Below are 27158 nucleotides of genomic sequence, written 5' to 3'. Positions count from 1 at the left end.
CTCTGCTGGCATATGTTACACATCCACTGCCGTACTTCTCCTGGCATAGCTGGCAATACCTCACATTATCACACTGACCAGTGATTCATCTCATGCCTTGAAATCTCCAGAGTCATTTTAAGCTTATTGAAGAAATTTCCTCCTGTCAGGCTCTGGTCTTTGTTTTTATGACGGCTCAGTCTAGACAATTAAGTAGGTCCTAACAAAATACTCCAACCTAAGAATGTGTTTAGTTACTCTTAATATCTAATATAAACCATAAATACCTTTGAATTCTTCTAGATATTGAGTCTTCCAACAAACCTACATCCCCTGACAATGAGATACTAATAAAAATCATGGACTTTTTCTGGGTGCTTTACCTTAAATCTTGAAATCTGAAATACAAATCCTTTTTACTGATGTATGAAAGGTAAAGCCTTATTTTCCCTGCACCCTCTCTCAAGGAAGCAAGAAAGTATGTGGTTGTCTAAGTCCTGCTTGTAAAGCTGACTACCATCTACTATTGCTTCAGAGGTTCTAAAGTACACTTTGAGCCTGAACAGCCAGCAGCCTTTACCCCCTCCTATCTACCCTGTATCCAACAAACCTCTTCTACTTTATGATAACCCCCTTTACTAGCTATCACTCCTTCCCTAGTTTTAAACCAGCTAGCTCCCTTACATACTTACATGCAATACTAGATCCGCCCACTAGGTGACACCCTTATTTCATCCTTTATCTCCGGCTTATCCCTCTGTATTTCTTCTGTAATTACACTACATCTCTTAAGTCCTAGACCTGCTCTTATTTTCTAACTTACCCTTTAATTCAACTGTCTACACCCACCTGTTTTTTTTTCTCATAGACTTCAGTTTTATCTCTGATCTTTCCCACTCCTGACTTGCCTAACTTTCCTTCAGTTACTAACATTGCTGATAGTTTCTTCTCTAGCTTCTCCTTCACTTGTGGGCTCACTCCACTCCCCTACCCTACCCCCAAATCCCACCAACCTCCAGGGGTCCTACTCTTATACCATCTAACCACACTCCTTCCCTCTTCCACCAATCACAAGCCCTTCACAATTGGCCACTTAACTCCAATTCCCTCCTTTCACTTACCACTCCCTATCTCTCTCACCACACCCTCCACCTATTCCTTTCCACACCTAGTATACCACCTATAACAGCAACCTAACAACTTACCCTTCCAGATGTATAAGCTACCCACCCCAGCCCTCTTACAAAGGTTACTCATACTTACACTTCTACCACCTCTAACTTTAGCTTACCTGTTAACCTCCTATGAACACCCATTATATCCACACCTTCTCTACCTCAAAAAGCTATCTACCTCTCCTTCTCTACCTATTTTCACTAACCATGTTAACATAACATCTACACCCAGCTATCTACTAGCAAAATACCATATGATAGCCCACATTAGATATGACTCTCCCAATCCCAGAAAATCTCTACCTCTATATAGTAAATTCCCAAATCCTAGACTTCAAACACTTCTCTTCTCTTTAAAAGATGGAGACATTCACCCAAACCCAGGCCCAACTGCTACTACCACTCAACTCATCAACCTCAACCCCTCTACTAGCCATTCCCTTATCAAACCACCTAACTCATTCTTATTAGCTCACCTCAACATACGTAGCATTAATAACAAAGTTGCACAACTCCATGCTCTCTTGGAAGTCTACTCCTCTGACATTTTTTGTTTAACAGAAACTTGGGTAAAACCTGTAACTAAAGACAATGAAGTCATCCCACCAGGTTATAATAATTTGCGACTTGACCAAGCAACCAAAAAGGGTGGTGGTGTAGCTATCCTATTTAAATCTGGGTTATAGATTACTACCTACGACTATAAACCACCTCAAGACTCCAACGCTGAAATTCTTATTACCAAGCTTCAGCTTAACACATTCAAATCCATCTATATTATCTGTATCTATCTTCCACCTGGCAATAACATTGCCACCATAGAAAATATTATTTGTTGGTTATCCCAAACTTTACCCCAGGAAATCATAATCCTTGGTGATTTTAACATTGATTGGAAGTGTTGTAGCAGTAGCCACTCTCTTTTTGGTTTTTCTCAAACCATTACTTCCACTACCAGGATAAACAAGTCTAATAAGAAAGAAAGTACCTTAGATTGGATTCTCATAAATAATCATCCCCAGACATATGAAGTTGGAATCCTCCCTGATGATGTAAGTGACCACTCACTAACCTACATCACCAGGCTTAAATCCAATCTACCTAATCCAACCATATCTAGGACAATTAGAACCAAGAAAAACTTCAACCCTGATCTCTTCCAGAGAGAACTAAGAGCATGTAACTGTTCTCCCTTAAAATACCTCACACTGGAGGAATGTTAATTACTTTAATTCTAACTTCCTAGCCATACTAGACCACCATGCACCAACCCACTCTATTAGAATGAGAACTAAATCTGTCCCATGACTTTCAAAAGAAACCAGGCAAAGAATCCATCTCAGAAATAAATACTGGAATTAATCTCATTTAACTAAAAACCCAGTAGACCAACAAAATTTCAGACAGCTGAGAAATGAAACTAAAAAAGCTATACTGTCTGACAAAAGAAACTACTACCTACAATTCCAGCAGACTCACCATAATAAACCACAAAAGTTCTGGGCAAGTATTAATCAATTATTACACCCAGGTCAATCCATCACACCAAACCTGCAAGGCACAGACCAGGAGAATCCGAAGCAGACTGCTAATGCCTTTAATACCTTTTTCACTGAGGCCATTCAAACTCTTGCCAGTCAGTTATCTACTCAGAACTTAACTATCCAGCTCTAACTCTAACCCATCCCCTCCATTTCTCTTCCAACCAGTCCCAACAACATATATTCTTACCCTTATCCAAAAACTGAAACCGTGCACTCCTTCAGCAGACCAACTACCAGCTTAATATCTACAAAAGGCAGCCAAATCCATCGCCTATCCCATTTCCATTCTCATCAATAGAACCATCAGTGAAGGACACATCCCTAAAATCTGGAAAGTATCCCATATTATCCCCCTTCACAAGGGTGGGAACTCGACTGAACTCTCCAATTACTGTCCCATAGCCCTACTTTCTCCCTTAGCAAAGATCATGGAAAAATGCATCCACAGACAATTGCCAGACCACCTAATCTGAAATAACTTACTTTCAAACTCTCAACATGGTTTCAGACATTCCCACAGCACTACTACTGCCCTCCTTTCCTTTACTGACTGTATTAACAAAAAACATAACCTCAATATGCTTTCCTCTGCACTGTTTATAAATCTTTCTAAGGCATTCGATATGTTAAATCACCAGATACTTATAAATATCCTCAAATATCTGTCACTAGATGCACTAGCTATAAAATGGTTCCAGTCCTACTTCGATACAGACAACAGGCTGTACTTTGGCATAACATTCTATCTACCCATCTGCCTGTTAACATTGGTGTTCCACAAGGGTCCATATTAGGACCCCTCCTGTTTTCTATATTTATCAATGACCTTCACCTAGCAATCCCGCAAGCTACATACATACAATATGTAGATTATTCCACACTTATATGCTCAGCCACATCTATATCTGAACTTCACTCCCTTACCCAAAATGTGTTTAACACAGTTGAACAATGGTTTACACAGCACTGTCTCCTTCTGAACCCCAAAAAAACTAAACTCCTCCTTTTTACTCCTACTTGTAAGTCCCCCCCAATAGACTTCACAGTAACATCCAATAATGGTACTCTCATATCCCCAGATCCAACCAAACTACTAGGTATCACCATAGATAACAACCTTAACTTCGATACCCATATTAACAATACTTTAAAATTTGTTAATAGAAAACTAGGCTCTCCCTACAGGATCAAATCCTTCCTCTCTCCTGCGGCTAGAACAACTATTGCTCAAACCCATCTAATTTCTACTCTCCTCTATGCCTCACCCATATATACTAATCTCTTTAAAAACAACCTTAATAAAATGGAAAACTCCTACAATAACATAGCCAGATTTGCTACAGGTAACCCTTTCAGAACCCACCACTGTTTTAATCTAAAGCAGCTAGGATGGCTTGAATTACAAAATCAGCTTAAATTCCACCAACTGACCATTGTCCATAAAACCCTTTACCAACCTACCAATACCCCTATACTGTCTACCCTCATTAACCCCTGCAACAATCTAAAGACCTTACAATCATCACATAAACTTCTTGTAAATATTTGTAAATCAAACAACAGGGTTGGGGACTCTCTTTTCTCTAATACTGTTGGAAAATCCTGGAAACTTCTTCCTAACAAACTTTCCTCTCTTCCCTCTATATCACTCTTTAAAACCAAATTGAAACTTTTCCTCAGAACACACTGGTTGTGCCCCTGTACTAAACCTGATGATCAACTAGCTCTTCTTACTTGGCTCAACCTACCCTCCTCTTTTCAGTAATCAAGTTCCTTTTCTTAATAACAGCTTACCTTGTCCTTCTATACTATTACATCTTCAGAATCTCATTAAGGAGACTACTTTTACTAATATATTGTATAATTTCAGCTCCTACTTTTTCTTTATGACTACTTGTATACTATTATATTGTATAATTCAGCTGCCATCTTTTTCTTTATGATGTATTGCAACTACATTTTGTATTGTACTAATTGTATCTGTATATTTTGCACTGTTATGAACGAATGACCTATTTGATTATTCTCTGTACTGCACCTGCAATGTTCATTGTATACATTAATATTTGTATATGTGATTTTGTTTGTTTCTTTGGAGCTTATCTCCTCGGGCCTCTATGGAAAATGGACATATATCCAGTTAGACTAGCCCGGTCAACAAATGTAAAATAAAAATAAAAAATAAAAATAAAAGGATCTCCCCTTTTTGGCTTTTCCTTGGACCAAACATAGTCAGTCACTACCCTTCAAAGCTTAAGATATAAATCAGCAAGAGACAAAACAGGGACCAGATGCACACCATAAAGAGACATTGCAATATGTATTTATTTACTATTTGTTAGCTGAGTAGATGGACTTATCCAATGACCCTTTTCAGCCAGAACCCAGGCTTAGGGGCAAAACAGTGCAAGTAAGATTAATTATGCACTTCAAATATGATAGATTGTTAGGTTTGCACAGCTGAAAAACTTTATAGACATTTCATATACAGCCATTATACAATTTTATAATGCAGAATGTTGTGCAGTTTTTATGCATTTCTGATAAGGTAGCAGATTTATCAGCTTAAAGCCTGCATTCTGTGGGTAAAATCCAAACAAAGTGGCTTTCAGAGAGAAAGAAAACTGTTTAAACCTTATATTCATATCATTGTGTTCGGACTAATATTATACACCAGAGTTTCATAAAAATAATTCCAAAATATTTTCTTTGGTCCTTTATAAGAAAGAATAATCATGTTGTACTTCGCTAGATAGATTTAATTAATTTTAAGAGTTGTTTTTATCTTATCAATTTTCTAACCTGAGACCTACCTAAATTTAGTCTACTTGTCAAAAAGTAAATCTAACTTGGTTGCAAAGTCTGACAAGTATACCAGGAGGTCATCTGTATAAAATGACACATTATAACTTCTCCCTTTGAACAAGTAACTTTGTAGCTGAGAGATATTCATATTGATCACTGCTGAAGTAGCCTTTGCTGTATGTGTTATATCCTGCCAGTGATATAACATCCGTCCAGCTTCCAAAGCTAAAGGGCACCTTCCATGCTCTTAAACCATAAGGATGTCCCAGCTGAGCTGCCTAAAACATAGGTTTGAGTGTCAAACCCTTCAGAATTATCCTGATGCAGAAGAAAGGGCTCTTCTGCATTTTTTGAGGATCAATGATCAGCTTGTGCTCTTCCTTAGCTGCGAGGATAAGTTGCCTTTGGGGAAAAATCTTCATTATTTAAAGAAATATATATATATATATATATATATATATATATATATATATATATATATATATATATATATATATATTGTTTTAATGTACTTTTCTGCTTAGGAAATGTGTTTTTAATCTAGGGGATTTTGTTTTAGTGGACTGTCAAGAGACTTAACTGTACTTTTAAATGGAGCACACTTTTCTCCAGTCTGTTTGTTTAACAGTAATTAAAAGTAGTTTAAACCCATTTTTTCCTGTGGAGAAATTGTGTTTATTTTACTTTTGGGGGCTGGCAAAGCAAAGTAAAGTGCTTTTCATTGTGATTTTGTGGAAAAAAGTGACTTAATAACTTTTATTTTTTACCAACTTATGTTGCTTGTTTTACCTGGGAAAGAGGCACAATGTTCTGCTTGACCATAAAACAAACTACCAGTCCTACTGTTGCTCCTACTTACACAAAAAGAAAATGTTAAGTGTACACCCTTTGCCTCCACAGCAGGCTAGCATTTTGACACAGGTGCAGATGGGAGACTATTGTGGCTGAAGCTGGTTCCTCAGACCACTCATCTTTTACCCCTTACCCCTCTGGTGTAGCACCAATAGCCACTATGGACCTGGGGTTAGCGACATCAACTGAAGCTGCTGTGGTCCCCTTAGTGAACAATGGAGAGCCACTCTTTTCGGTCTTGGGAAAGGGAACAGGAAAGGCTTCCCTGTTTAGTCAGAATTTCCCTGTTTAGTCAGAATGCTGTGCCCATCCCTGAGGAGGCTGCTGTTGCTGCCATTAACAACAGCATTTGCTGCATTTTTCTTGTCATAAAGAACCAATACACTAAACATATATCTACTTGTCCTCTAATTTCTCTTGACAGGAGAAGTTTACTAGATTTGGCACAGGGTCTAATTCAGGCTATTGATCCTTCTTATAACGTGGTTACTGGTAAAAAAAAGTGTGATGCCTCTTTTCCTGAAGAGATTCAAGATTCTGAATCTGTACAGGAAGATGAGGGGACAAACCCAGGGTTTTCTCCACAGATTTCTGATTCAGACTCTGGGGAGAGCACAGCAACTGATTGTTCCTGTGGATGCTTCTCTTTCTTTGAGACTATATCCAAAATGTGCCCATGTTTTTATTGAGAAAACACTGATATCTGTCAGTCCCTCAGCAAATACTATGACCTGTTACAAATGGAATTTCTAGAAACTTCACCCATTCCTCCCATGCTGTCAGCTTTCAAGGATGTAAGTATCATTGCCTGCAATTTTCATGATGGTCAGTCTGCTACTCCTATAAAGGTATATAGAGTGTATAAAGTTCCTCAGTCTTTTAAGTTTTTATGCACTCATCCCAGTCCTAGCCTAGCAGCTATAGTTAATCCCATTTCTGCTTAACATTTAGTTAATTCCAATCCTATACTTTTTGAAATGGATGGGAAAATAATTGATGAGTATGGGAAAAAGTGTATGCTTCTGCAATCTTGACTTTCAGAATTTTGAATTGTTTGCTCATATATTAAAGTTCATTCTAATTGTGAAAGTATGAGGAATGTTTTGTCTGCAGTTTCTTTTTGTGAGATAAAATCTGCATAAATGGTTTCATTTATTCCATTTTACAGGTCACAACTCGTTATTTAAAGTATGTGTTTGATTTGTTATACTTCTTCCAGGGCTATGGCCACTGATACTGTTTTGAGGAGGTTTGTCTGTCTACATTCTCAGAATCACTCAAATGATGTGAATAATCAGATTTTAAATTCTCCTTTGGACAGAGGTTGCATTTTTGCTCCCTGTGCTACACCATTGATCAAAAATTGTGATGAGAGGGGTAAGCTGATTAAGGAAGTCTCTTAAGATTTTTTTCAGCCCTCCTTTTCCACATTTTCTAAGGGATTGTATAATTCCTCATCAAGTTTTGACAAGAAATAAAATAAAAAGATTCAGCAAAATACTGGTAAACAGACATTTAAGAAGAAATGGCCAGGTGGTTCCGAAAAGAATACAGCCCCCACTCCAAATCAAGAACCATCCAACATGTCAGAATGGCTATTTAAGGGACCTTGCTCCCCTCCCATGCAGTCCCTGTTCTCTTCCAGAAAGTCTGAATATCTACTTCTCATTTTGGTAATGGATAGTTTCAGACAAATGGGTTCTAAAGGTCTCAAGGTTACAGATAGCACTGGGAGGAAAATACTTCTTTCCAGGGAGTAATTCCCCATCCTCCAGACCAAAGCCCTGTTAACACATGTTATCAAGGGGAGTGATGTAGCCAGTTCCTCCTTCCCAAGCTGGGAAAGGTTTTTCTTCAAGAATGTTTTTGGTGCCAAAGAAAGAGGGTGGGAGGTTGGAATGATGTTTAAGGTGTACTTGGGTGAGAAATCTCTTTGACAAGCTGGGATTCCTGGAGAACATTTCAAAAGTCTTTTTTGACTCCATCACACAGAATTGTGCTCTACTGCTGTCCACTAGGCACTTCAGTTCAAAGATCTTTTCTTCCACATGAAAAAAAAAATAGATCTATACATAGATCTATTTATAGGGTTTTCCAGTGAGACTTTGGTTGTTGCAAGGAAATACCTCAGGAATTTGGGTTTTGTGGCATCTGTGATTTTCTTGATACCCCTGGCAAAACTCCTCATGATAAAGATACAGTAGTATCTGAAGTCTCTTTGGTTCCAACTCCAACATGCATATTTTTTCAAATCCCATTTGTTGGGTTTGTCAGAAGAGAAATCACTTGGTAGAGACAGTAAAGCATCCCCCCCCCCCCCCACACACACAGACGCTCCAAGGCAGTCAGTCATCACAGACTACTCAGACTTTGATTGGTGAGTAGTTTCAGGAGGAATAATAGTGTGAGGTGTTTGGGACACCAAGGGCAGATGCACATAAATATAAATGAGATGCTTGTTCTGATCAAGGCACGTAACACTGTTAATCATTTCTTGTTTCTTGCACCTCTTCAGGTTGTTACAGACAATACCACAGTCATGTAGTACAGGAACAAGCAAGGGGTGACTAGGTCTTACCCTCTTTGCAGCCTAGTTGTCTTAGCTTTGGATATAGCTTCACAGCACATTCTCACTCTACAGGTGTCCTACATCCCATCAGAGCAAACTTGTGTGGCAGGCATGTTTGGCAGGAAAATAGCAAAGGGCCATTTATCAGCAATTTCAGCATGTCTGCCTATAGATCTTCCTCTTTCAAGGCATTCTCATGTCAACATATTTTTAAAAGGTGTTTTGCATAAGAGACCTCCTAGTAAACCTGTGGCTTCTCCTTTTGATCTTATTTATTTTTAGAGAAGCTAACACTTGCTCCATTTAAACCAGATCATCTGACTGACTTGAGGCTCTTAACACAGAAAACTGTTTTATTGATTGCTTTCACATTTGCAAGAAGAGTATCTGAGTTGCAGGCTCTTATGGTGAGTCAACCCTATCTCATTTTCCACAGTGACAGGGTTTCTTTAAGAACTAATCCTTCTTTTAAGTAAAATGTGGTATCCTAGTTTTCTTTAATCCACACTTTCCATTTCCCTGTTTTCTTTCCTGAACCTAAAAATGAGGGAAAAAGGATACTCCACTAACAAATCTGGCACTATTTTACTAGTACAAAATCTTTCATATCTTCGGATCAGTTGTTCATTTCTTGTGAGGGTATGAAGAATAGATAGATAACCTGTGTCTAAACAGACTATTTCAAAATGGTTGTCTCAGGCCGTTACATATTATTATTATTCTCACCATAACAAAACTATTCTACAGACAGTCAAGGCCTACTCTACCATGGCCTTGGCTTCATCTATGGCTTTCTGGAAATGGTTGTATTCTAGAAGTATAATAGAACCAGCAACTGGGTCCTCTGTACATACTTTTACAAAGCTCTACAAGCCTGATTCCTTCTCTGTGTCTAGATCTGGCTTTGCTAGAACCCTTCCTCTTCCACCTCCCCAATGTTGTAAGCGAGGGTAATCTACCCCTATTGCTTAGGCTACTGCAGCAGTGATCAATATTCTGAACATAGAACAGTTGTGTAATTAAACTTACCGTAACAGTAGATTTTCAAATGATCATTGGTGCAGTAGTTGCCTCATCTTTCCATTCCTCTTTTATTATGTCAGGGTGTGTATCATACCTCCCAACCTCTTATTGCTAGAAATCTGGCGAAAGCCTAACAAAATGAGGGGACAAAAGCCCAAAAATAGGAACAGATTTTAACTATTGCGTTTATAAACTTAGAAAGTTACTAGAATAAAAGAGTTTGTGTTAGCATGCATTTTTCTGAATGATGGAAGTCTGAAACTCAAATGTATGTCATTAGTTAGTGCTGTCAACACCAGATCATCACAGGGATTTGCCAGAAAATCACAAATTTTATGAAGAACAAGCCAAAAATATAAGGAAAATATTTGGGCATTTTGCTAAAATCTGGACAGTTGACAGGTGTATATCTGTAGATATATTTTTATTCCTACCCCCCCCCCCCCCAGTTGGCATGAAAACTCTGAAGGGCTTTGTTCTCAAAACTGTGTTTTAGGCAGCTCACCTAAAGCTACGTAATGGTTGGAGCATGTAGAAGGTGCCTTGACAAGGATATAACCCATGTAAATAAGGCTACTGCAGCAGTGATCATTCGAACATCTACTGTTATAGTTAAATTTAGCTTACACAACTGTACTTTCAGAGGCTCATATATTCATATTTATGTACTAGGCTAATGGCCCTGGAGCCTTCACAAGTCTAGCCCATTGGATTACCCTGTCATCATGCCACCAGTAACTGTGCAGCTATCTTTATTTTCAAGAGTTAGGGATGTCGGAATAGAGTGCTAAGGCCTCCAACATTGATCAGTGTCACCTTTATATGATTTTGAATTTATTTTGCTATGTAGTTAATTTGAGGAGACCTACCTTGTCTAAAAAAGGCTCTATGATGGAAGAAAAAGTGGTAGCCAATATAAAGAAGCCATAAGGAGAGGGGTTCAAGCTGTCCCTAGTAAAGCACCTGGGGTTGTCCACCCTGTCCTTCCAGGCTGATATATTTTGGATCTCCTTTGGATGACACCAACTTCTAAGCCAATAATTCAAGTCAGTTATATTTTGGTTATATTGTGGCATCATTCTTGCTGAAGGTCGAATACTGCAAGGAAATACTAGTTTAATACCAGTTAAGATGCATATTCTGAGAGCTTCATCATATCCCTCTTCATAGGATCCAAGGAGGTATGTCTCAAGTTATTCACTTCCATGTGCATACTGACCAGGTTATAAGTGTACTTGGGATAAAGGGACTTGAGTCTTACTGACATTTCAGACCAGGACACCTGACAGGCAGTTAACCGTCACTCTGTATTTGCTTAGCCTGAGTAGTGTAGCATACGTGTGTCTAACTATGGATTCATAGATCCACTGCCTTGGTCTTGTTGCCATAATGGCTTCCGCTTGTCATTTCAGTGACCCCTTTTTGTCATTTTGTTTCCTGTACTTTCAGAGTATGCTACATGTTGGCTAAGACCTGTTGATAAGGGGCTGTTTGCAGGATGTAGATCAGAGGGCTTTGACTGATACACAGACATAGGAGTTCAAGGATGCTTGGGTAGAGATTTTTTTTAACAACATCAGCATACAACAGTTTTGTGTTGACAGTCTGAGGATGTTGACTAGTTATGGGTGGGGATAAGATAGCAGTTCTTCAAGGACGTTTTTGTGTGCCTTTGGAAGGAAGAACAATGAAGATTAAGCTAATTCAGTTGTTCAGTCTGAGAGTCCATAGTTGGAACCTGAGTACTGGTTTTCTGAGACACCATAGCACGTAAGAACCTTACTCTCAGAAAAGCTAATAATGAGATTAAATAATGTGTACTGAAGATTAGCAGATATTTATTTTTCTGGTAATGCATGATTTTATGATGAATTTATCTTGAATACAAACTGCTGACCATCTCAGAAAGTTAACAACACTGTTTGTGTTTTGGCACATATGTTTATTCAAAACAGTTATTTTTACATAACATAACAGTCAGAAAACTAGCAACCAAAAGCCCAGCAATGAGTAAGGCCTTAATACTCAGACAATTTTAACAGTATAACAAAACTTTGCTCATTATTGCTGCTGTCCAGAAGTATCTGTCAGAACCTTCGACAGACAGGTCAACATGTTTTTTCTTCTCTGTGTGTCTCTCCCTCTCTTTATTTTTCTCTTTATTTTTCCTTTAGCTAAAACCAAACCTGTATAATGTACTAACAGTGCACAACATCCATACATTGAAACCGTATATCTTATTCTGTTAGTAGTTCCTGTCTTTGTCATAACACATCACTTTACCGTGAATTCAGCATTATTGCAAATTTATATTTTCTGTTAACCAAAAAATATCTATCTCACAAAGACTGCTTATTTAGACAGACTAGCAAATTACAGATTAGAGCTTCTTGTTTTCTTTTCTGGAGTTAACTAATCTTCAAGTCTTGTACTATTCTTGTAGTGTGATCACTGTAGTGCAATCTTGGAGTTGGTATATTTAAGTAGTGGGGGGTGTGGGGGTGCCAGGGGCTTGCCCCCCTGCTTCCACCCTTTAGGTTTTTTTTTTTAAATTTTTATTCATATTCGAACAGTTAAATGTTCGATCGCTAAAGGTCGATCTTTAGCGATTCGAACATTTTAGCATTCGGATATGTAATATAGACCCACACAGACACACACACACACACACACACACACACACACACACACACACACACACACACACACACACACACACCATGTTTCTTGAGGTGTAAAATCATACTAAAGTCATCCAAGCTGTATTTTTTCCTCCACACTGGCATTTATCAAGGGTCTTTTTTGTGCCAATTGGAAACAGATGACGTGCTCCTCTCTCTAGATAGAATTTGATATTTAAGCACTGTATCTAACTTCAGTAACTTAATAACTCCTTTCAAAGGGCTCTTGCTAATTCAAAATCTCAAGTTATTGCAAAACCCATGTTGGTCCAGTAAAAGGTATAGCATGTTTGTGTTCCCTTGTCTTTGTGGTTTCTAGCACAATTCTGTTTGTAACATTGTTTGAAATTAAAGGTGACAGAATTAAAATAGTCCATTAACATTACAGCAACTCTTGCAATCTGTTTACTTTATTTGATAGTCAGAGGGTTGAATGTTCTGCCAAAAGGTATAATCAAATATTTTTATACCAAAATAAAACCAAGTTCTTCTTTCTCTATTTGGAAATGTTTTCTCTCAGCAAACACAAGGGTCGTTGATGTATAAACAAATGAGCTTTCACGCCATGAATGCTTCACATGCCAAGCAGCTACACCTATTAAAGTGGCTGAGGTATCACAACCAAGTGATACTGGGTATCCTGATCATCATGTGCCAACACCTACTCACATATGATCATTTCTTTATATTTTCCGAAAGTATTTTACTTAAGTACTTTCCCTTACCAAAATGCATATTCTTTCAGCAGTCTGTAGAGTATTGCTCATGCCGCAGGTATTTATTTAGTTTGTAGTTTACCAGACTCACATTATTGTAAACATTTTTTTAACTCTGATCTCATAGTTGTTGGATCTTTACAGTACTTAATGCAAGTTACTGAGATGCCTGCTTTACTTTCCAACAAACAGCAAATCGCCTAAATATACAATTACTTTAAACTCCTTGAATATATTTTCTATCATTTTTTTGAAAAATGGGCGATGCTAAACTCATATTGAATGGTGCTCTGTTACATCCAGGTGAGTCTGTATGTGTAGTAAACATCATATACTTTTTTGCAATAATCATGAATTAATTCTTGTTGATAAGCATCTGGTAGGTCTGTTTCAGAAAACACAGTTCTACCATTTAACATAGCTATCAATTATTCTATTCCATGCAGAGTTTTGATATGTTTCATTGCTCGAGTCTGCTAGAGGTCAGATACAGGTGGTATTATTCAGTTTTAGAACAGGAATAATCAAGGGTCTCCGCTCACAGTACTTGACAGGATATATCCTCTCACAAGCCTTTCCATCTCCTTATCCACTCTTTTCACCGCATCTGCTCTTCTTTTACAAGACTTAGATGCTGCTCCTTGATTCATCAAAAATGTCAGCTTTAACATCACATGGTGCCTCATTTCTTTCACAACACATCGTGCCCAGTACTTATTGTTCTCATTTAAACTCACATTTTGTTTCCAGTTTGACTAATTTCTCTATGCAATGCTGCTCTTTTACACTTTACTAAGTTTAAAGGCAAACATTTATTCACTTTGTTACGTGGTTAGGTAAAAGCAAATATGGGAGAAGTCCTTACTTTAGTGCTTCTGGGAAGTTGGTGCTGCATAGAAGATCAACAGACATTGAACATATCTATCGTTTTTGTTTTGTTTTTGATAATAGTACTGTTTTAAATACTTTTCACCAGTGACAGCTGTTAAAATGCAGTTTAAAATGGAGATTGGCCACTGATACAGCCTTCATAAATGAAAATGTCTTATTTCCTCCATGTTGTTGGTCTGTGTCTATGTCTTAGTCTGTACTGAAGACATCATCAGTGTAGGAATTTGGGGATGATTTTTACTTACAGTGACATCACTCAATAAACTTCAAATGGTAACAGACAAACTGTACCCACAGCAGGAGGGAAGCAGAAACAGGTATGCGGAAATATTCAAAAGAGTCAGAAGAAAATACATAATATAAAGGAAAAGAAGGGGGTATATGACAACATTTCAAAATGCTTCAAGTAGTATTTGTCATCTTGAAATACTTTTTAAAGCCTTGGGAGTTGGTTACGTGTGTAAGAAAGCCTGGTTTTGTATTTGAGCTTCTGTCTGAGAAATAAAGGTTAAAGGATCATACCTAGTGAAGTTACTTCAGCATTATTCTAGCACCTATGTCTAGCTTTTCCTTGAAAACCGATTTACAGAGTAATGCTTTGGGTGTATTTGTATTCTAGCAAGATGATGCTGCAATAGATGCAGTCACCTTAACTCCAGACCAAGGTGAACAGGTATGAGACAGTTATTACTAATATGCATGTGTTTTGCTTATAAATAAAAATATTTTCTTCTTGTGTATGCAAATGCATTTATCACTGCATGTGGCTTTTTCAGTTTGCTATAGAAGCAGTTCAGGCCATTTTTATAATATGGCCTAAGAAATTACATTTCCATAAGATATTTTCTATGGCATGTGAGTTGTGGTAGACTAAAGAACTTAAACTTTCATTGGCACAGTTTATAGTAGTCATATTCTTAGAGTTCTGCTATTAATGATATATTCATTCCCAGTTTTGCTTATAGACATGCATTTGATTCCATATGAAAAGCACCACTGTTGCTTGATGTGTGGGACAGCAGGGTGCATTTGTCCTGAAATTTGCAGCATTTGGCCAAGCTGTCAGAACTCTGTGAAATCTGACTCCCTGGCTCCAGGGGATAACCTTTGGCCTTGCTCCCAGCATTCACCTGCAGTAGAAATGTTCCTTATAAGCAGCTGATTTAGGCTGAGCGAACTGTTAGCTCTTACATGCTCTGACTCCAGCCTGGAATTTCACTGGAAAGCAAGCTAAAAAATATCAATGTAAGGTAAATCTTTGCTGGTACATATTTCTTGTTTTTCATCTAATTTAGTGGCTAAAAGAGAAAAAAAAAAGAATTACCAAGTTTTAATGTATAATTTCAATGTTCAGAGGCTGCAAGGAGATACAATGTATGAAACATGTTCTTAGAGGAGCTTCTGTAAAAGGCTATGCGTGTTTTTAACAGGAATGTAATTTGTCTTTCAAAGTACAAGGCCATGTTAAAGGGTTGCATTTACTGACCAGACATTTTGTGTGCTTAGAGACATTGGTGGTTACCAGGTAAGCATTGCCTCCACTATTGTTAACCTGTCATATTCTAGTTAGTACAGCTCACTAGTACTGTACAACACTTGTAGTGTGGCTTGTGTTCTTAACTGTCAAATTCTTTGCGCATGAATGCTGGACAAAGCCAAAAATAATTTAGGGGTTGGGGGAGCAATGGACTAACATTAAGGACAATTTTAAATATTACTCTAATTGACTTAAAAGTAAATAGAACAATGAATAGTCTTTGTGCCCGCATAGATTTTTCTGAATAATAATAATGTGTCAACCTCTATTGTTTAGTATATACTGTCTGTAATCCTTAGTGATTTACCAGAAAGTCAAACGTTTTAAGTATGAGGCAGAATCAGGGACAATTGGGAGATATGCCTGCCCATGCACTTGAGATTTTTGGCCTATCATGATTGCAATAAATACAATGTATATCTATATCTCTATGGGTCTACTTGAAAAGAACAAAAACCCACTTATTTGAATTACAAAATGTCGAGACGACTTCGCGAAAACCACAAATGAACGGACACTCGGATGGACAGAAGGTTACTGTGGGAAAGGAACCACTTGGCCACCACAATGAACATTGCTCCTTTCCCCACTGTAGTTCGATCTCGGAGTTGGTATATTTAGTTGGGGGGGGGTTGGGGGTCGAAGCCCCCAACATGAGTGGGTTTAATTTGCTTTGGTTTGATTTTTTTTGTGGTGCAGGACACGTAGTTACTTACCTGGAGTTTTTAATCAGTGATCCAAGTGTTCATTCATTTGTGGTTTCAATGAAGTCATCTGGACATTTTGTGATTTGGGTAATTGGGTTTTCCTTCTTATGAAGCAGACCCATACATATATATATATATATATATATAATGTGTGTGTGTGTGTGTGTGTGTATGTGTGTGTGTATGTGTGTATATATATATATATATATATATATATATATATATATAATATATATATATATATATATATATATATATATATATATATATATATATATATATATATATATATATATATATATATATATACATATATATTTTATTTATTTATTTTTTTTATTTTATTTTACATTTGTTGACCGGGCTAGTTTAGCTGGATACATGTCCATTTTCAGTAGAGACCCTGGGGGAAAAGCTCCAAAGATATATGCAAGAAAAATACAAATATAAAACTCCCATATCATATATAAAAAGAAGTAACAGTAAAGATACATACAAAACTGAATTTAGAAAGTGGTAGCTGTTTGAAAAGTAAACAAAATTATCATTTTTTTTTTCATAATAGCAATAGATGAGTACACACATACACACACACACACACACACACACACACACACACACACACACACACACACACACGTGCCCATAAATATACAAATAAAAACGATAGTAAGATTGTAAGTAAATAACAATGTAAATAATGATAGTACTACTAACTCTACTACTAGTAATAGAAATAACAGAACGTAAGTGTTCACCTTGCATGACTATTTGTTTTCTGTAAAATTAAAAGGCTTGCCTGACTGTTGCAGCTCACAGCTGGATTTTATTAAGTGCATAAGCAAGCATTTTCATTTTTTTTAACTTTAATGTCATTTTTTATTGTTTCAGTCTGTAGCTTGTACTCAGAGCTTATATGCCTTTAACAGCTACATTATTTTTAAAGGATTCTTTGACTTCCAGTCTAGGAGTAAGAAAACTAAATTATTTCCTTTCATAGTAATGCAGTCTACAATTCTCATGGGAAGTGGGGGTTTATCTATGAACAGATCTTCTAACTTTACAAAAAAATCAGCTGATAAACAGCTTAACATGAACAGTCGTGTGATGGTGAAATAACCATATCTTTGTTTTCTTTGGGACTAATCATTTCAGGTGAATGTTTCTGCTAACAGTATAAAAGGAGATTCAGGTCAAGTGACTGACACTATTAAGGATAATAAACAAGAAAAGAAAAAGGATACACCTTCCGGAACTGAAGAAGAAATCTCCCAGAAACCGGACTTTGAAACTTACAAGTCTGCAGACGGTGCAAGGTAGGAAACTGTGCACTTCTTTCATATGTCGCTCTGTAAACACACACACACACACACACACACACACACAGACACACACACACACACACACACACACACACACACACACACACACACACACACACACACACACACACACACACACACACTTCCATAATCAAAGCCTTCCATCATGTGCTTTGCTATAAGTCCCCTTGCATGCTGTATTCTCGGCTTTTTGCTGTTAAATAGGAAGCCTGCCTGTTGCAGAGTTCAGTTTTATTTTGAAATTTGCTAGTTTTCCTAATACCAGAGATTGCCAAAGCTTAAAATTATATGCATTATATGCATTTTGTTTCCTCATACAGCTATGGCTAATGGATATAATCAACATTCTTGTTTATTTTGTCCTTGATTAGTTGTGCTTAGTACAAAAAAAATGATAAGCATTACCTGAAGGGTTCCTTTAAATACCACAAAAGATCAGCATTCAGGCTTCCTTGCATTGCAGCTTTGAGCTAAAGGAATGATAATGAATGCATGCTGCTACATTCTTAGTCCCAGCCATATGGCGATTCTTTAAAACAGATTAGTTTTCATGCTGGGGAACAGAGCTAGTGCAGGGAGGGGAATACTGACAAATACTGAAGGGAGATATGGATGTTTGCAGTGAAACACCTGTGCAGTGCATCTCTTAAGTACAACTGAAAATGTCTCTGTCACTCATTAATTCTTACACTCTGTGTTGCCACAGATTTAACCTTTGTCCCAATGAGGAATCAAATATCTGTGTGCCTTTACAGCTGAAGAGTTTTCTGCTGGTAGGGTGCCAACTGTAGGATGTTCAAGTTACTGTTCCTCTCAGTGGAAAAAAGAATACCTCACCTGGGATTCAGGAAAGGCTTACACAAATGGTGTGGGATTATAGTTTAAACAGATTAAACTAGTGTAATGTTGACACATATAAGGAATTAAGAGACTGAATGTTTATGCAAAGTATTCTGCTGTACAAAGAAACATTGTATTTAATGGATTGGGTATGCAGATTAATACTAATGGTATGTAACAAGTAGGGAGAAGAGTATACAGGTACCTACATGAATTAGTGACAAAAAACCTATGAAATATAATGCATTATATAATGGCATAGCAGTAGCTTCAGAGAATAGTACACAGCAGAAATCTATAATAATTCCTTGTCTTGGTTAGTTATGTGGTAGTAAAGGAAGAAGGGTAAGGTGTAAGTGAAGATGGCTAGCTCTGAAATGGCAACAGACATGAATATACCTCCACATCTGTCAGTAGAGGTGCTATTAAAGCTCCAGATAGGTCAATGATTAAGAAGCAAAAATAGCAGGCAGACAATACAGACCATGAATCAGCTAATTTAGTCTGAGCGACATGGATGGCTATCTACCTTGTGATTGTATCAGCAGACATGTTACTTTCCTGCCTGGCGCAGCAACCATTGAAACTATAGAGTGGCATCTAACCATATGATGCTATAAGGATACCTGTGCATGTCATGTAACACATGAATTGTTACCAAGCTAGTCAAACTAAATATATATTTTTTTGTCACAGCTGCTTGCCAACCATCAAACCCTCTATTGGTCTGTCAGCTGATTTGTTCCCATTTTTAGACGAGAGCACATTGATTAAGGCACCCATTAGAGATGCGTGAGTGTTTTTTTTTTCTGCTTTTCTTCTGCACCTAACCACATATACCTGGGGAGGTGTTAGGGAAGGGTATACATGAGGGGGTTCCCCTCACTTGCACAGGAGTGTTTATTCTTGTTTTTTTTTTTTTTTTTGGTCAATGTGGAGGGACTCAGCATTTCAAGTCCCATCATTTCAATAGGGATCCATAATACTTAGACCTAATAATAATGTTCCTGCAGGTAATTCAAGAAAATTATCTAAATCTGATTACATGAGTGGAGTGGAGAGGATACATTTCATTCAACCCATTTTATTTTTGAAGATAATTAAAGGCCTTGCAGGGTGCCTTTCTGCGTCAAGTAGGTCTAATCTAGTTCAAGACCCAGAATCCCTTAAAATGGAGGATAAACATGACAGTACTCTTTTACAGTCCTTAAGTGTGTGCTTTTCTAATAATAATTTCCTCTCCTTGTTATAAGGGCTTATCAGTGCCATTCATTTTCACTTTTCCTCTATAAGGCACAGGACCATAAGGGCCATCCTGAGAAGCCGTCTGGTCACTAAGATTTCTGCCCCTCAGAACCTTCATCTTATACTGTTAGCATCTTTGGCCAATGTCTTAATATTCCTTTTACTGTTAGAATAACCTCTTTCTGTTTGCACATATTCAGATCTTCGCAATCCCTAAGAAAACTAAACTTTTAGAGACGTCTTTTTTTTTCCACTAGCCAATGTCCCTGAATTAAAAAAATTCTAGAAAAAAGATGACAAAATTGCAAATAAACTCGATCGTTTACAAATCAGACATTACAAGTAAGGCAGAAGTAATGTGTACTTTTTAGTCAGACACACACAACAAGGTGAGATCATGTCAAGCAGGGGAATGACAAAATGCTTCATTTCAGTTTTTCATATAGTAGCCCAAGTTGCGCCATTTCAGCATAACAAAGAAGGAAACTTAAGGTACTTCTTTTTGGCAAAACATGGAAAATAAAACAGTGCAAGCTTTTACTTCAGGTAGTAACTGCAGGTCTATAATTTCAGCCCACAAGCTAGAAAAACAGCAAACTATCTTATTTTTTCTCTGGCTCTTGATTTGCTGATTATACAGTGTTGTAAAGCAAGCTCCTAAATTTCAGCAAAGGACCATTCAGTCAAGGAATACTCTCAGAAGTGCTTTCCAGTTACCAGAATAAACATTAAGACCCTGCAATGCTTGTACATGAAGAATATCCTGAAAATTCCACTGTGGAGTAACTTCTCCCAAGGTAACAACAGGCCACTTCTTAAGACAAGTCCAGTGTTCTCATTTCTCCAAGCATTCACGAAGGACATATTTTTTACAGTAACCCCCTGCTTTACACTTCAGTTACAAAAGCTCATTGCTAGTGTCTGTTTGAAACTTTTGTATTCTAACTGGCTTCTAGAGGGCAACATCCTATCACTCTAACTTGCACTTGATCTCTTAAAGTGATACCTTTTAAGGTAACAGTTAAAGGAGCAATCTGTGTACATTGTTACACATTCCTTCCCAGCTCATATATAGGAGTCAAGTGACCTTCAGCATTAATTCAGATATCTTTGAAGCCTACCTTCCTGACAGAGACCAAAACTCCTTGAACTCTGCACAGATGGGACTCTCAGTTCTCAGTGTAAATGAATACTTTAGCAGGTCGGGCACAGGGTTTGAATGTAACCTGGTTCCTATTGGAAGCACAGCTTAACTCTTTTGCCCACTTCTGCCACTACATCTGGTCCAGTCAAATTAGCTTCTCCAAGATGGACCAGACAACATCCCTATTCTTCAGTACCATTTCTTGACACCTTCTCCATATTACGGAATTAACAGTTTCCCAATAGTCTGTACCCTGGGATGAGGCTCTACAACTGGGATGTTGCCTGACTTCTGGGAAACCACTAAGCAGGCTCAATTTCCCTATGGGTTTAGGACCTACGTAAATTGCATGTCCTTATAACATACTTTACCTTTTCTTGCTTGCTTGCTATAAGTATGCTTTTGAGTTTCCTGATTCTGTGTTACACACTTCCTGACTACAGGTTTACCTTCATCAAATAGGGGATGGCGTATGGCTGATCTGGAACAAGAATATCCCCAAACATAGCCCATATCCTCATATCCTGCATTTGCTCTGCAACTCCACTAACTGTATAGCTCTTCTTCTCAGTTACCATACTTTGTCATTCTTTCCCCTCTGGCAAGAGTATTATGGCTCATTTGTTCCTTGAGGGTGAGGGTTAGGCATACTGGGAGCAAAGCCATCATCTATTTGGAGGAAGATTTTTATGCTCTAGCCTACTTGTAAACCATGTCTTATGTGTTTACCCCTTTGCGTGAGTATCCACACCTTCCCCAGTAATTTTTTTTTTTACTTCTGATTGAATGACATCTTAATGCCCATATATTTGGGACATTAGGTTCATTGTCTTTCATATTGTAGGTGATATACTCCCCAAAACTGGATATAGTGCAAAACTGTAACATCAGAAGTTCTCTGAAGCATTGCATTTGATACCTGTCTATGAGTATTTCTTCCCATATGACACTTTGTAAGAAAATAGGGAAGTATAATAGGCTGCTCAGGTACAAAATGCACTGAAGACTGCCATTCTTACCCCAAGAACTTCACAGCATTTTAATCCTGATTTACACAGTAACAAACTGCTTTTATCAGTATACAGAATTAAGGATTCAACCCATTTATAAAGAAACAGTTATGATTTTTAATTTCTGCTGTAATGCAGCTTAGTGCATATGTTCTCTGGACATTAGTTTCTCTGTCCCTACTAATCAGAGGTCACAGACTCCAAGTGGATGCTGGCCTGGGTACAATGTCAGACTGTGACAGCAACAGTTCTCTGAAACAGTCCATCTAGTACATGTGCCCTAGGCTATATTTAAGTTTCCCTGTCACAGTTCCCAATAAAAGTGTTATAGAATTCTAGTAAGATATTCAGGTACAGAATGCATTCACAATGGCCACACTTTTCTCAGTGACTTAAAAATAAACAAAAACTTAAAATTAACAACATTCAGCTTCATCAGAATGCTTTTACTTCAACTCCAGTTATGTTTAAATAATCCTTATTTAAAAATACATGACTAAAAATATCCAATAGAAAAGTATTCAGTAGAATAAAAATTCAGCATCAAATTTAGTTATTGCCACAACAGTATAAAAGAAAAGGATAAGTACATCACAAATAAACATGAATTGTTATACACAGCATTAAAAGACATAAACCAGGTACTACAAAACATGACATTTATAACTTATCTTTTCTGAAATTGTTGATGGACAACCCGTCATTAATACTCAGTGGGTGTGTAGCATTTCTCACCTCCAACTGGGCCTCACAGTTGCACCCCTATACATGAAAGGGTCTTCTCCAGTATGAAAAAAAAAAAAAAAAAAGCTAATGCAATTCTTGCTGCATTTACCAAACTTATTAGAGGTTGGCCTTTTGAAGGAATTAAAAATGCATCCTAGAAATCTAAAATTAAATGTATTCTTCCACAACAAGCAGATTGTGGCTTCTAGCATGAACACACTTGTTAGAAAGAGTGCATTTAATCTATCTCTTCAACACCCCTGATTTCCCTGTATAAAAAATTGTGTGAAAGTTATCTAATGGAAATGCTTTAAATGAAGGGTAATATATTTTCAATTTGTCCTGGGAAGAGAAAAGGTTAATGCAAGAACTTAGATTTGACAATTTTTTGTGCATACTAGTGAAGCCCAACAAAAGCAGAAGGGTTATAGTTATGAATAGTTTTATTTACTCACAGAAGATGATGGAATATTTAAACAATAGAAAGTATTTTATTGTTGCTTTAAGAAACAAAGGAAACATTGCTTACACTAGACAATGTATGACTGGATAATTTAGGACTTGAAACTGTTTTTGTAGCAACTCATGGAATTTCTAAGAGTTAAGAATCCCTTAATTTTATCCATTTTTGGAATACAAATGCACACATGTCCACCACAGACCCACCACTGAAACCATTTTTGACATAGGGGTGGGGTGGGGGTGGGTAAAAACAGAACCTATGGTCATATTGGTAGACTTTAGATTAAAATATTTTTCATGACAAAATTCATATTTAAAGAACTAATGGCATTTCTTGAGCACTGTGGCTGATTGTGTGTTTTTGGAACAATCATTATTTGTGATAATTGATGTGAATGGTTTGCTTTTGTTATTCCTTAAAAAATAAGGAGTGAGTGTTTTTTCAAAGCCCTTCTTTCTGAAAAGGATTAGATACAAAATGAAATCAATATTATAGTAGGTTGTATGGAAGTACAATTTTTTTTCATGGCAGATATTATAAACAGGTAAGAGGCATGGTAGTGAGTGTGGCAGCAGCCCCAGCTTTTGTCAATGTGGTGTGGTGTTGGGAGAAAACTTCATATTTGCCCCCCCCCCCCCTTTGGTAATATGTATCCACACATTTTCATTTTTTGAATAACATTTTTATTATTTGGACTCTAATGATGAGGAGATTAAATGATTTCTGGAGTGCATTAGTAACTTCTATAACTTTTTCCACTTTACTGGAGAGGTCAGTCAGTATAACATTAATTTTGAATGTAGTTAAGAACCTATGTAAAGGGAAATATGAGTCAAATATTTTTAGAAAAGATACCCATTACCTATTCAAGTAGTTTTCTGCATTGTAAAAGTTGTCATCCACCGTGGCAGAAAAGAAAAATTTTAAAGGGGCAGATGGTTATGCTGCCCTTGTTAATCTCAGAGGAAGAACATTTTTAAAGATACTGGATATACTTAAAGTGATGTTCAAAGACTGTGGTTATTCTAGGGTTGTAATTGATGGAACTGGCAATGAAGTTGTGATAGGCGGAGAAAACTTCATCCTTTGGTTAGATGCCTAAAGGGTATAAAAGAAATGGTAAACAAGATAAGGATTTTTCTAGGGATATAATTTTAAGTTATGGCTGCAGAATTGAGGAGATTAAAAGGATATTTTCAAAAAATTGGAGAAGTGCATTTGAATCTTTTGGCTTGACCAGCAGGTTGGGGGATACCCCACAACTGGTGTTCAAGGGGCTAGAAATGTAATACCCCATTTTGAAAAGGGATTAGATAAAAATGTGATTCATTTGGTATGAATAATTAATGGTAACGTGGGGTGTGTAATCAGTGTATATATGTTCAGGACTCTGGCAAAGTTATAATAGCCAATTATCCAAAGGTTATGTTATGTTTAGCTTAGCCTGCCTTTTTCATCATTCTCATCATCCTCATCAGCACCCTTTTCCCCATTTTTCTACATGGGGTCAGGGTATCGTGTTAACTGTCACCAACTCTCTCGATTCAGTCCCACACTCCTGCCTTCTTCAACACTCATGCCTGACTGTCGCAGAACTTCTTTCGCACAATCCATCCACCTCTTTGTTGCTTCCTCTTAGCTTCTTCCTGTTTGCCCCAAATCTTCCTCACCAGATTGTCTTCTGCTCTTCTACACATGTGCCCAAACCACCATAATCTGTTCTCTTTGATCTTTTCTGCACTTGGAGCTACTTTGGCTTTTGCCCTTATGTCCTCATTTCTTCATCTGTCCCACAGTGTGCAACCTATCACCTTTCTCAGGCACTTCATTTCCATCACCACCAGCTTCTTCAACTGCTCTGCCTTTACTGCCCAGGTTTCTGTACCATACAGCAGTACTGGTCACACCACTGTCTTGTACACCTTACTTCAGTTTCTTTAGCATTCTTCTGTCATAGACTACACCTGATATTCTATGCTAGTTGGCTGCAGCCCCTCTGATTCTAGCTTTGACCTCTTCGTTCAGACTACCCTTCTCCTTAACTGCTCCTCCCAGATACTTGAAGCTGTTTACCTGTTCCACTATCTTCCCTTCTATCTCTATTCTCAGCTTCTTCTGATTTCCCCAATTTGCTGCCATTACCACCGTCTTATCTTTGCTCAGTTTCATCCTATGTGCCTTCAGATTTGCATTCCATTCTCCTGTCCTTTGCTGAGGTTCTAGCTCAGAGTCTGAATGTACTGCCACATCGTCTGCATGCAGCAGCTGTGTTGATCCGTCCCCTCCAACCTGTTTGTTAATGTAGTCCATAACCAGTATGAACAGCAGTAGGCTCAGAGCTGAACCCTAATGTACACCCACACCCACTGGGAACCCCTTTGTGAGGCCACGTCCGTACTTGAGTCATTGGGTCCTTGTACATAGCCTGCACCAATTCTACCAGTGTTTCTGGGACTTCAAATCACCACAGTACCACTAAGATCCGCTTTCTTGGGACCTTGTCATATGCTTTCTCCAAGACTAGGAATGTCCAGTTGGACTCTCTCCGCGTCTCTAGCTTCTTCTCAAGTATCTGTCTCAGTGCAAACATCAAGTCAATTGTGCTGCATCCTGATCTGAATCAAAACTGCTCATCTCCCATCTTACATTCTACTACTCTGCGTATCCGTTTATCAATCACCCTCTCCATAACTTTCATGCAATGTGATAGGAGTTTGATGCCTCTGTACTGCCCACAGTTGTGGATGTCCCCTTTGTTCTTGTACACTGCCATGAGTATGCGTATTCTCCAGTCATCTGATATACGCCTTTCTCTCTACACTGCTATTAGTGCCCTCAAAAGCCATTTTTCCCCTATCTCACCCAGCAGCTTTATCATATCTGCTGTGACCTCATCTGAGCCTGCTGCTTTCCCTAACTTCATCTTCCTTAGTGCTGTTCTTACTTCTTCTAGGATGGGCTCCTCTTCTTCTCTCATCGTAGGCTGTTTCTGGGGTAGTACAGCTTCTGTGGGGGTGTCTTCATTCAGAAGCTGCTGGAAATACTCCTTCCATCTGCCTTTGATGTCCTCTGGCCTGGTGAGCAGGTTGTTGCTGGCATCCCTTATGAAGGGTGCCTGACTATCTTCTTTATCTTTTCTGTCTTTGTCTTGCAACCTGATATAGTTTCTTTGTGCCCCTTACTGAATCAGTTTCCAGAAGCTGGTATAGTGTCTCTGATGCCCTATTCTTTGCTATTGCAACTTCTTTGTTAGCTTCTTTGTTAGCCAACCAGTAGTCCTTTCTAGCCTGGTCAGTGTTTTCTGTCTCCCACTTCTTCCTACACTCCTTTTTTTTTGATGACTTCCTGGACTTCTGCATTCCACCACCAGCTTTCCTTATGTACCTTAATTCCATACCTGGCTCGGCCACATATATTTTCTTTTGTCCTAACACATGCTGTTTTTAGGTGCTGCCATTCTTCTTCAACTCCACATATTTTCTCCTCTTCTTGGGGTGCTAGAGCCCTGAGTAATTCCTTGAGCATTTTTACTTTCTCTCCAGTCAACTTCCAGGTCTTCAGCCTGGTTTCTGTTGACTATAGAGCCTTCTATGACCACTACTTGCAGCTAATTATTTCACTGGGGATGACTTTGCAATCATGTATTCTGCCCCAGTGCCTTTTCCTTACTAGGAGGAAGTCTACCTGAGTTGCATGTTGACTACTGTTGTATGTGATCTTGTGACTCTCTCTCTTTCTGAACCATGTGTTGGCTACTATCAAGCCATTTGCCAGACAGAAGTCTAGAATGGCTTCTCCTTCTTTATTCCTGTTGTCCCACCCATGTGGACCCAGGCAGTCCTCATATCCTGTTCTGTCTCTCCCGATATGTGTATTCAAGTCACCCATTATCAACACCAATTCATGTT

General features: G+C 38.0%; 1 protein-coding gene across 1 annotated transcript in view; it reads left to right on the top strand.

Annotated features, from left to right (window-relative positions):
• The window catches only part of LOC122788659, a 605513-nt gene that overhangs the window by 354692 nt on the left and 223663 nt on the right, over window positions 1-27158 (top strand). Inside the window, exons 4-5 of the mRNA XM_044055555.1 lie at window positions 14855-14908; window positions 17635-17795. Of these exons, the coding sequence (XP_043911490.1) occupies window positions 14855-14908; window positions 17635-17795 (215 nt within the window). The remainder of the gene's footprint in view (window positions 1-14854; window positions 14909-17634; window positions 17796-27158) is intronic.

Source organism: Protopterus annectens, chromosome 14.part0, assembly GCF_019279795.1.
Source record: "Protopterus annectens isolate FY-2018-M chromosome 14.part0, PAN1.0, whole genome shotgun sequence".
Classification (NCBI taxonomy): domain Eukaryota; kingdom Metazoa; phylum Chordata; order Ceratodontiformes; family Protopteridae; genus Protopterus; species Protopterus annectens.
Note: the sequence above shows the minus strand (reverse complement) of the source record. Positions and strands in the feature narration are given on the sequence as shown.